We start from the raw sequence: 12,819 nt of genomic DNA, 5'->3' as shown, positions 1-12,819 counted from the left end.
CACACACCCAGCTCAGCATTTATCAGACCAGTTCTAATCTGGATTTACAAAGGACTTCCCTGCCCCCCCCAGCCTCTAAGCAGAAGTAAGTTTAATAGGCATCTCAGGCCTTACATTCCCCGGTCCCACTATGGGAGGCCTATTTAAACTTGATTGACTAAAACTCGGTTGCCTGGTTAGGGAATACTGAGGCAAATAGATCGAGTCAGAGGGGGTATGGGCAACATTTGAACAATGGTAAAGGGTTCATCACAGCGTCCAGCCGCTGGAGCCCTGACCACAAGTGTTGTTATACTTTTCCCAGGATGACTGGTGGAAGTCCTCTCCACAAAAGGTTATGAGCACTACAATAATTGCCTTAAGTCTGTTAAAAAACTATAGTAAGATCTGGAAAAGTCATGCTAAGCTGAGGCTTGTTCACAACAAGTAAAAATCCAAAACCTTGATGCTGCAAGCTATCTATTGTTTCTGAAGAAACCATGAGATCTCATCAGTATATCCGCTATCCATAAGAATTTCAATCTGGCTCCTAAGTGTCTGGTTGCTCACTAACCTTATGTTTTCCTGATTATCAAATCAGTTTTTTTGAGATCTTCCAAACCAAATAACCCCTTGTCAAGAGAAAAGACAAGAGCCTAGAAATGTATCCCTAATCAATGAACACACCCCAAAGTAATGGGCAAATCTGGTAACAGGATCAACACGGGTCATGATTGCTGCAATGCTGGAGTGGATGGAGTATTTCTGGTCCACTTTTGGGTTTGCCAGGGAGTGCGCTGGGGGTTGCCTCTTGCACTGCCCAGGCTTGGTGATCAGCCACAGGAGGACCCCAGGTACCTCCCCCAGATCCAGGAGGCACCAGTTGCTGAGCTCAGAGGGTGTGGGCGGGCCTCCCTGCACGCTCCCCAGTGGATCCAGAAGTGGACAAGAAGTGCTTCTGGTCCACTTCCAAGTCTGCTGCTGAGTGCACTGGGGGGGACCAAAGCTTTGCACAGCTCTACTATTTAACATGCATATTAGGGAAAGAGAAAAACAGTTGGATTAAGCAGTAAGATCAACAACTGTCCATGAGTTGCACTCCTACAGCCATATCATACCACCTTTTCAAGTGGAAATCTTATCTAAGGAAGGGTAAGGACTTGGGGATGGGGACTAGCAAGCCAAGCCAATGTTCCCTGTCAGACAGATTTGGAGAGAAGTGAAGTTAGATCTGATATTACTCTTTAGACATAGGTATGGGGAAGAGGTCCCAGACTGCTTGATGCCACTTGTTATTTTTGAGTGGCCTTGGGTTTTCCTTCCCCTAGTCTACTCCATACCTTTACATGAACTGGGAGCATGGAACTTTTCTATCAACCCACTGCTGCTCTGGGTATTTGAGTGAGTCTGTGGCTAGTGCCACTCCTCTCCTGTGGTAAAGGGAAGACAGAAGCTTTGCTATCCCTTCCTCATAAACTATTATTTTCTTTACTTATTATACAGACCAGGGAGGGGGCCTATTGCACTGGATCAGGTGTATGTGGGAGGAAACTTCTCCTAAGAGCAAAGGATTCTGGATGTAGCTGAGTCTGAGGGATGAAGTGCTTTTGTGGGAAAGTGGACATCACACATGCTAATGTAGTGAGGTCCGTGGGGCAGCTGCCAGCCCCAGTCAAGAACCAGGAGATTGTTGGAGATGAGAAGAGAAGAAAAAGAGGGAAAGAAAATTAGGTAAAGAAAGACTGTAGAGGGGACTAAGGTAGGTGGAGAGAGAGAGGAGGAACAACAGGATATGAAATGGATGGATAAAAAGAAACACCACCTAGAAACCTATATTAATCATAAAAAACAAAGGAAAGAAAGAAAAAAGATAAATTGTAAATTCTCTTTTTGCCTTTGCAGTGGAACATCATGCACCAAACTGAGCATTTTCCAAATTTTGTCCTTTGGAAAGAATGCTTCTTGGTCTCTCTACAAAGCTTTCTCTCTCTCAACCAATTGCTTAAGATTTGGTGGATTTCTCAAAAGATATTACCTAGGCTTATTCACTTATGAGTTAATTACTCATTTGTTAGTTATCTACTAATGACTTGACAGATTCTTATCATGCATAAATAGATTGGTTAAATAGAAGAAACATTAGCCAGAGTCAATGAAAAGCCCAAACAAGTGCACTCTGGGAGATAAATGTGGTTAGCAGTGCAGAAAGAAGATATTGGAGCCAGGATATTTTTTTCTCTTTTGATTTAGCCTTTTTGCTCAAATGTTAACACGTGCACTTAGTTCATTTCTATAAATGACTATGTTGGCCACTAGCATACAGGCTGCCTAGACTCTCATTCAGTACAAAAAATCCTCACAGCTCTTCAACAGTGTGCAAAATACACTAAGGAAGCACATGCTGGTTAATGTGAACAGAGTCTGAAATTCCTATATTCTCATCCCAGCTCTGACCAGTTGGTTTTGGATGAGTCACAACTTCTGATACTGTGGGAGAATCACAAATTTGTGGCTTAATTTCTGAAGTCTGCCATGAGGGCAAAAAACACATCTACTTTATTGTGTTTTTTAAAGCACAGATTTCTGAATGAGGTCTCTACATAGAACTCTATATCTTCAAAGTACTTTACAAATATTAGCTAATTAACTGAAGTTATTCAAAATCTTTCCATTAACTTAGACAGGAGCTGAATCACATCCTAAAACATAGGCTTACCCTACAACTGCTAGGACTCTTATGTACAAACAGCCTAACAATAACAAAAAACACATTCACTTGAAATTAAAGTGAAGGCAACAACCCTTGTGAGTCAAACTTAAAACTGAAGGTGAAAGGTTAACATATAGTCCCACGTTAAGCAGCTTTTCACTTTTCACTCCCATTTCACTATAGTGTTTTGGGCCTGGCAATGAAAACTACACTTGTGCTTTTGGGATCTTGGATGGATCCAATGATACAATTATCTTAACCACATAGGCAGTTTGGGGAAGTCAATACTAATCAACAGCTAGAGAGGAGACTATTATTACAAAAAAACCTTTAAGATGGAAGAAGTGAACAAAAAAAAAAATGTTGTCTGGCTTTGGGAACCTGGGACATATTTTTACTATTTCATGCTACAAGAGGAACAATGGTTGCCCAACATCACTGAGAAATATCAGAGCCTCGTATTCACCTGAAGGGGTAGACCCTTTTCAATCCTACTCTCCCTCAGTGACCATTTAGAATTTAGGAAGACAGATGACAATAGCACTTATTAAAAAAGCAATGCCAGTGTTTCCGGGAAAGTGATCTGCATCAGAAGAAATTGAACACCTTCTTCTCTTTTACCTGGAGGTCATTGAGATGGTTTACTTGGATTTTACAGGTGGGCAACTGCTGGCTACATCAGAGTGACTTTCATTTAGGAAATATACAAAGTAAATATAATATGCTGCTCTTTTACTGAGAAGGAAGTTCAAAATGGCAAATGACTCGCAGCATCAGTGGAAATGCAAACTTGGACTGACAGGGTTTTTCCCCTTTCCAATTAGGATGGATATCAAGAAATCAAACCAACTCCTGAGAGTTTAGAGTAAAGGAGATTTATGTTATTTCCATCAAAGAACTGCACAATACCTGTCTGCCAGAGAAATAGGTTTGTGAGATGTATATATTGTCTGCACAGTTGGGGTTGGGACAGTCTCAACCAAAGACCTCCTTGCAGGTGACAGAGCTACTGGTGATATCTTGGGAGACAACTGCACAGCACAACATTTTAATTTGTTGTCAGTAAATTCTGCCTAAAAAGAAGAGATAAAAAGGGTAGATTAGTTTCTACTTTTTATGCCCATTTTCTCTATACCATTTCCATTTTCATTATTATCAGATTTCCTCTAATAAAGCAGGTAAAGGAAAGGCTACCACTATAGCAGCTAATGACCTCAGAACTAGGAAGTAACCCTTTTAGATGATGATGCAGACACTCCTTTTGGTAGAGGTTGACAGTGGTACACCATTAAGGAGTCTGATCAATAAAGAGGACTACAACACCGAACTCAATTTACAGTACCTTCCATTGATAGCACTTGGAACAAATACACACCCACACACTAAAAAATAACATTTATCACTATTTAATTTAATCTAAAGCCATTATAAGGAGTATCCAAAAGGGTCAGCTTGGCATTCTTATCTCTTAAATGGAGCCCCATCAAAGTTAGCTATTAAGTCTTTGGAAAATACTATAGGAGAGTCTGGGTCTAAAAGTTAGATGGAGTAAACCATGCCCTAAAACTATTATTCATTGGCAACTAGTGACTGGACGCACAGTCAATACATCAGCATAAAGTGCACAGAGAAATAACCACATTCAGACTAGACCCATCTTCAAATACAATAACATACTATCACATCACCTATTTTGTAGTAGACTGTGCAGCATTCCAGACCCACTATTTGCATAGGACCATTTCTAACAACAGAGAATGGCCACTGTCTGCTTGTGAGTGTGATACAGAACTGGTAAGGACACACAGTAATTACAGTTCTCCAATACTTCAGAAGAGCCAGGAAAATGTTCACACTTATTAGCTGCATTCCTTTCTTGACTATCAATCTTCCCTTACAACTTTGGTTCAGTCATCACAATCATAGGGAGAGACATCACCACACCAGTGAAGCAGAGAATGTTATCTAACTATTGTTTAGATTTTTTTCATCATTTTTCAAGTGATCTGAACCACCTAGTATTAACATTCAGTGAATAAACTTGTGGAGCTACAGACCTGTATGCATTCTGCTGCTTAATTCAGTATGCAATTTATTTGCATTTGGGAAGGAGCTGCTGTAGATTTTGCTTCTAACATTTCCCAGCCTCCACCCACATCTTAACTGAAAGCATATAGTACATTCTGGTTGAACAGTCAGGATGAGCCATTCCTTTCATTGTACAAATGCAGTACAATGAAATCCAATATAACATAAAACAAAACCAAATAACTAGCAGGAACGAACAAGCATAACCTCCAAACCCATCAACTTAAATTCCTAAATATTAGCAAGCATAAGCCATACCTCTAGCATTTAGCTTTGAAAGGCCAATCACAGAGTCCACAGACAAGCAAACACTGAAGTCCATATTCAGGGGGACCAGATCAAGCTTTTTATAATTAAATAATGATACCAGGCTCAAAACCTTACCGGGAGTAAATGGCTAAAGTCTTACTGAATTAGGGATCTGAAACAATTTATACTTGCTGAGGATCTGAGCCCTTCTTTTTTATCTATCTATATGTATTATAAAAATATATACACATATACACGTAGTGTAATTGCTTCTTTCTCTCTCACATTTATATACATATGTTTATATGCATTTGGCTAGGTACTTAGGTGTTATAAATTGACCCATCTCCATTAAAATCAATAGATGTATGCTGACTTACAGCATCTGAGGAACTCATCTATCTAATTCACCTGCAATTTCTATGATAGGCTTAGAAATATTACCATGAATAAATTCAATTGTTAAGCGCTTCTATTTTAAATAGTCCACTTTAATCACAGGTAAAACTCAAATAGCAACACTTTCCTCCTATTTTTCACAAAGAAAATAATTTTAGCTCTTTATACACTGTGGAATTATAAAACAAAGATAAACAAAAGACAGAGGTCTCCAAAACTCTTTGCTTTTAATACTTTGGGAGACATTTTTGGTTCCAAAACACATTTTTAAAGAACAAACAACATAAACATTTTTGCAGGCTGTTCATAACATGAAAAGAAAGTGAGGAAGAGGAACAGAAAGGAAAAAGCAAATGAAGCACAAACATTTGCAGCCAACCAGGAGTGTGTGTAACTACAGAACATTTAGAGTCTGGTTACAGGATTGGGGGTTCACTCTTACAAATTTCCCCCAATTGCATTTGTCTGTGTTATTTTATAGGTGTCTCTAAATACTGGGTGATATCTAGCATGATTGTTGTGCTATAGTAAATTTAAAATCAACTAAGCAGAAACAGATCGTTCTGGGCTGACCGATCTCCACATTTAAAGCTCTGGGGCAGAAACAATCTTATATAGAATTATGTCTGAATTAACTTATCTTACTTCCCTATTTTTTTCCTTTCCATGAAATCACTTGGGAATATCCTGGTTCACTAAAGATACCCCCAAATGCCTACTTCTGCAATAGTAGAATACCACTGTAAATCACAATCCAGGGTTTTTGTAAGTGTTTGTAATGCTACTTGGTGGCATTTTTCAGTGAACCAGGATTTCAGAGAGACAAGTGACAGTAGAATTGTAAAAGGTTACCAAAAACTTGAGTATGTAATGCTCCCTTCCATTCTCTTTCACTCAACTGAGTACAAATAGTAAAAGTAATTAAAAAAAATATCTCATGGAGTTTTCCAGAGAAATTTTCAAGTTTTCATGGAGAAAGTGAATATTATTCAGTTTCAATTTCCAATATTTCATTATAATTTTTCACAAGGAAAAAGTAACTTTGTGATGATCATTACTCATTTGTGAGGGCAATGCTCTGCACAGATTTCTGTGCATAAGACAATGTAACATTTGATCAGGGACACAAATGTAAATGGCTGCCTTTTAATTTTACCACTGTGCAACCTGAAGGACTTTCAAGACCTTCCAAAACATACTTGTTGAACAGGCTGGTTTCACATGTTCCAATAAATCTGTTTGGATATTTCTAATTGGAAAAACAAAATTGACATGAACAAGGCTTGGGATAAATTTTAACTTCTCTTAGAAGATGGCTTAAAAGTCTACATTTGAGTGAAAAACAGAATATTTGGATTAAAGCCTGAAATAATATGGTTTATCACTGAGGCAAAATTTCTCTTTCCATTCACTATATTAAAAAAGATATTGAAATGACTGAAGTTAACTTCTATACCCTATGAAAGAAAAAACAGACTGGACCTCAGGACAGAAGTTCTGGTTAAAGTGTGAATTGCTTCATTTTATGAATTTAATTTAGAAACTTCAGGTTAGCAATTCTGTTTTATAATTCTAATCTGGGGAGGTTCCTTATAGGTCTCATGGTGGAAGGATATAAAGTAGGGGTGTGCGAAACAGGCCCTATTCGATTCAGATTTTGCTTGAATCAGGGATAGCGATTTGATTCATTGATTCAGATCGCTGTCCCTTATTCAATTTGGCTGAATCCAAATCTGAAGATTTGATGCTGATTTGGAGAATCAGTGATTTGGACACAGACACAGCTTTAAAAGTTTTTTCTACATACCTCAAGGTACCAGGTGTGGCTTGTGAACGCTGCGATACTCAGGTGGAGGGAGCGTCCCACAGGAGTGCAGGGAGGCCCTCCACGTGCTTGGCGGTGAACCCAGAAGTGGACCAGAAGTACTTCTGCATGGGGACCCTCCCCCCCATATCTCCCTGGCGCAGTGATCAGCCCTGGGGGCACCCCAGGTGCCCCCCCAGATGCAGGAGGCACCAGTTGCCGAGCTGGGAGGGTGCAGGGGCCCCCCCACGCGCTCCCTGGCAGACCTGGAAGAGGACCAGAAGTGCTTCTGGTCCACTTCTGGGCCTGCTGCCCAGTGTGCTCCCCCCGCGCTTCTGTGGGAAGCTCCACGTACCCCAGCATTGCCGCATTGATGAGCCGCCTGCTACCTAGAGGTATGTAGAAGAAACATTTAAAGCTGTGTCTATGTCCGAATCGCTGAATCTTTCCGAATCTCTCCAAATTGATTCAGAGGGTTCCGATTCAATTCAGAGAGATTCAAGGGTCCCTCTGGTTCGATTTGGAGATTCGGCCACCAAATCGGGCTGAATCTCCACCGAATCGAATCAGGGACTGAAGCTTCACACAGCCCTAATATAAAGTACATTACAGACAGAGTTCCAAACGTTGTGTCTAATGGTTCAGGCTAATTTTAAACGCTTTCTTAAATGTCTAAGTTATCGTATTTATTAGATTCATATAGCTACTGAAAATTGGGCGTAAAGGGCTCTGTTCTTTTAGAGATATCATACTTTGTTTTCTACTGTTATACAGTAACTATCCTCATGTGTGTGACAATGAGTCTTCTTACTCTTTTCTCAAGCAAATCTTTCTCTATGATTTGTCTCTCAGTTATTAACTACCCTAGGAGTTCACACCTACAAGCTACCATAGTCAACAAATGTATTTCTAAGAAATATTATTCTTTATTTCATTTCAGAATGCAAGCTTTTATGCAAGTTATGTGCTTTAGATAAAATAAAGGTTTGTGAAGGGGACTAAGGCAAGGCTTCCATTTAATGTAGAGATGCCTGTACGCTGCACAGCCCCTGTCTGTTCATGAAGAATCTGTGCAGTGTCACCAGTGCGCTATGCAGTACAACTGTGGGAGGTACAACAGCATTTGGGGACTCTGGCTGCACTGGAGTTTCACCTTAATTCTTATAATTCTTTCTAGTAAACTCTAACATCCTAACAGAAACAAGTTTATTGACCTGGGTATTGGATTGACTTGATGCCTGTGACCTATGTGGAATGTTATCTTCGCTGAGGATGGTTAAATTTCTGACATTCAGTTAAAGAATAATCTGGATTTGCAAGTGCTGTGTAAAATACACAGTTTTTCAGTTGCATGTTTTACTTACAGAAAACTGTGGTACTGTTGTAAAAGGATCGAAAAAGGGATTAGATGTATCAGCAGGGAATGTCTTTATCTTTAAAAAAGATAAAGAAAAAGATGTTACTTTCAGAGCATAAAGATGAAAAAAAAAGCAACACATCTGACAAACTAGACAAACTAGAATGGTTCAGCAGCACTCAAATCAGCCCGCCTCAAAATGCATACGTAAGCGCTAATGGTGAATATTCAAAAGATAAATATGAAGACCTGATTGAATTATTTTACCCATGTAATTATATCTATTGTGAAATAGCTCATGTAAGCAGATTCTGAACTGACTGCATACAATACATCTTCCAATTTTGTAAAACACTCATTACATTTAATTATCTGGCTTGCTCTACTGAATACTGTGCATTTTGAATAGGTAACATTAACTTTAGTGGCAACAGTCCTTACATGGTGTTAGCTACAGCCAGAGGCTTCTATTAAAGAACTTATGTTTTATGTAGTCCAGGCTCCCATGATTTCAATATGTACAGCTAACATTAACAGGTGGCATAGTACAGGCAGGTCTGAATACTGCAGAATATTGAAGCAGACAGGACCAAAAGAGAGCATTAAAAATGACTGAGGGCAACCGACTGGTAATCACTGCCACTGGCAATATTAAGATCTGCAATTCTATGCATTACAAATGACTGGCTGAGAACAAACAAATCTCTCAGGAGACGTTAACAAAGGAGCATTGACATTACAGATCAGAGACCATTCACTTGCTTTGTGTCTGCACAGAGAAGTATAAGAATTCTTAGTGTGGAATTCAGATAAGTCCCTGATGGAAATTGTTGCTGGGCTTAATGACAACTTGAACGCTGGATGAAATAAAAAAAAATTAAACAAATAGCAACAAAGCACTACCTTTTTCTTTACTCAAATAGAGGTGGGGGAAAGGATTTCTCAAGTACAAAATATTGATTTTGACCTGCACTTCCATCCTTGCCAGACAATATATATTTTTATTTTATAAACTGTAAAGGCAGTTTTTGTTCCTCTTTATTGATGAAAGTAACACATGTTAGCTTACAAAGCACGTCTTCAAACATAATGCTAATTTAGTAACAGGTATTTAGCAATGAACTGAGGAAGCATTGAGCCAACTGTAATAGAAAAGAACACCTGAAATTATAAGATGCAATGTAATGAAGAAAATGTATATCATTTACTTTCTAAACAAACAACCAAACCATATTTTGTTGCAAATATACCAAACAAAATTCAGCTCATCTGTTGTCCAACGTGCACATAGACACATATACTTAATCGTGGAACAGTCAAGCATTCTTCCATGTAAGTGGTATTGGATTCCATAAGGACGTTTAATTATGTAATCCCTCATTAACACCATGGGCATGGCTGTAAACTCATCATATGAGCAGACAACTGTGTAAGCAAATACTTTAAAGCACGAACAGATCTGTCTAAAGATACCGAAGGAAGGGGACATTTTAGATATTACATAAAGACCGATGTGTCCACGTTCCATCAGCAAACTGAATGCTGAGAGAGTAAGTGTAATCTTTGCCATTCATTTAATACACTAGGCAAATAATACCACCTAGAAAATCTGTCATAAGTATATCTGTCAATAGCCAAATATGGAAATACAACACGAGTGATTATAACGTGGCTCTGTCACCTAAGAGACGAATAAATAGCCAGGAGTCAATCCTTTCACACATGATTTATAAGGTATTTAACATTTCAGTATTACTTAGTGTTTGGTTATAACTCCGCTTATAACTTAGTACCATAGTCAGTCAAAGGGAATTGTACAAAATTAAAATTAGTTGCTCAGATCTAGCATAAGCTTTATACATTTCAACCAAAATCTATCTAATTTCATGAATTGATTTTACCAAGAGAACCATGTTTAGTTAATGGAAGCAGATTGGAAGAATGACGCCAACATTATTCAAATGCCTATTAAAATATTGTTTAGAAGCACATTAGAAAAGTTAGTCTTGAATATATGTGGAGTGTGACAGTGATGTGGAACAAAGTATCTTGTAAAATCAGAAGCACATATTGTGTGACAAAACACAATGCACATTAGTTGATCTTGTTCAGCTTTAAGCATGTTCTTATTTGGGGGAGTTATTTAATCAGGAAACAGGATTCCAGTAAAACAAATTCAAGGGTTCTTGCACGTCTCCAAGCTGCCTTTTGCAGACATCAATCAACCCAACCAAAAACAGCTATGGAGGAATGTAAAACTCATGTTTGTGCAGGACATTGGAGCCAGAAACAGAAGTCATTTGGCCCACACACCCATGTTCCTTCTCTCTCTTTTTCTAACTGAGAAGAGTCCAGTTATATCTAACCAGCAAAACATATCTGATTGTCCAGACTGTGCCTCAGTAAGAATGAAGCTGCTGTTTCTCACAGGGAAAGTAGAGAGAAGGAACTTGCACTGCTTTGTTAAAAATAGCTGAAGGGTTTTCCCCCTTCTCTCATCTAACGGGGATTTGGCTGTTCTGAACAGGGAAACAGGCAGCGAGTCCTAAATATCCTTTTCAGACTGATATGGAGCAGACCTAGGAAGATATGATAATGAATGTGGGGAAAGTGGGTCAAGAAACTGGCTACTGTGCAGACCTCTCAAATGCATTTTGCCCAGGAGCCCAGGTTTGGTCCTGGCTCTGCATGTTCCCCAATAGCCTTGCAGTCTAGAGGGATGACAGCAGTCACTGGTTGCTGCCAGCTGGCGGGAAGAGGAAACCCCTGAATGTAACTAAACACAGCTGAGTTTTCAGGAAATGAACCAGTTCCAGGCCTGAATCTCTTTCAGGCTGTGGCTCAGATGAACACAAACACTCGAAAAAACACAAAAAGCAAAGCAGTTCTGATCAGAAGATGAGAGAGGGGCTGGAGGTTTCTCTCTCCTTGCCTCTCTACCTGTCCTTAAAAACATACCCCCCCACCTTTCTTTGAAACCTATGCTGAATCAGGTGACAGGCAGGCAGATGTTAAATCTTCCCTGGCAGCATTACACGGTCGCAGCAGCTTGCACCCACTTCAGGGCAAGGGACTCTTAAAAGATGCCAACTGCTTCATGCGGGGCATGAACGACACGTGCCCCTGGCGGCTGGGGGGGCATGGCGGCAGCACGGTGGCGGTAAGCAGGGGAGCTCCCGCAGATGCCGCTGGCAGTGAGTGGCGAGTGACCTTTTTGCAGGGGGTACACCACCATACTCAGGGGATGCACATGCACCCACATGCACCCCCTATGTGTCATCCCTGAGGTGGGGGATCAGACACAGGAAAGCCAGTGGCACAGAGAAAGGTTCTGTGGAGCCAATCCCATGACTTACACTGAGTATACTGCTGCCCTGTCATTTTCTAAGGGTGGTCTGTGCAGGATAAAAGGAATAGGGGACAGGAAAGAGGACATGGACTGTTGAAAGAAAGATCAAGGGAAGACTGAATGATGGCGGAGGAAGAAAAAAAATGAAAAAGGACAATAAAGGACACTTTTTTTGTTGCATGCTGTGCTACAGCTGACAAGTTAAAATGGCTTTTAAAGATAAAATCAATTTCTAAGGAGGTTTTCCCTCTGCATGAGTCAAAACAGCTTTGTAATCTGAGTTACAGTGAGCATATACCTGTTAAAACTGGTCTAATAATTCACTGGCAAGTTAGACTGATAATAAAATCGAGTGGTTCCACATACTGGCCCTTCCTCTCATTTTTTGATGGCTTGAACACACCCTGGCAGGTTTGGAGCTTGAGAATTATGACTGCATTACCATAGCAAAAGTGCTTTGGACAAATGTGCCCTGATCCAATACTACGTCTGGCAATTCAAGAATTTGCCAGATTTTACAGAACACTCAATGAGTAAAGCAAACAAATGAAGAAGCAAAAACCCCTAACCTGTACATGATTTCAGAATAAAAATCTACTGTCCGGTGAACTGTAAGGGGATTAATTTGAAAACATGCCATACAACAAAATATCCATGCTGCTTTTGTGGGAAAATAAACGAAATTTTGACCTTCAGCAGGCAACTTTTCTAGAGGCATTAACACTCTTCCAGCAGCACAGAAGCAGTTGGGTAGATCATTAGTGGTATCACATTATAAATCTATTACTATCAGTTTTGTGTTAATGCCTGTATTGCAAAGGGGGATGAGGAAAGATTAAACAAAGAATGAAGGGAAGAAAGGAGGGAATCATTTTTTTCTGATT

At 39.7% G+C, this 12,819-nt stretch overlaps 1 protein-coding gene across 2 annotated transcripts in view; it reads right to left on the bottom strand.

Moving 5' to 3' along the window:
* The window catches only part of EPB41L4B (erythrocyte membrane protein band 4.1 like 4B), a 236,630-nt gene that overhangs the window by 7,633 nt on the left and 216,178 nt on the right, over positions 1–12,819 (bottom strand). The window contains exons 22-23 of one of the 2 annotated variants that reach the window (XM_019509253.1): positions 8,594–8,662; positions 3,599–3,762 (exon numbers count right to left, since the gene is read on the bottom strand). In XM_019509253.1, the coding sequence (XP_019364798.1) occupies positions 3,599–3,762; positions 8,594–8,662 (233 nt within the window). The remainder of the gene's footprint in view (positions 1–3,598; positions 3,763–8,593; positions 8,663–12,819) is intronic. The other variant, XM_019509255.1, reaches the window with a different exon arrangement.

The sequence above is a fragment of the Gavialis gangeticus genome, unplaced genomic scaffold (genome assembly GCF_001723915.1).
Source record: "Gavialis gangeticus isolate Ggan-Ray unplaced genomic scaffold, GavGan_comp1, whole genome shotgun sequence".
Classification (NCBI taxonomy): Eukaryota; Metazoa; Chordata; order Crocodylia; family Gavialidae; genus Gavialis; species Gavialis gangeticus.
This window is presented reverse-complemented; position numbering and strand designations above follow the sequence as displayed.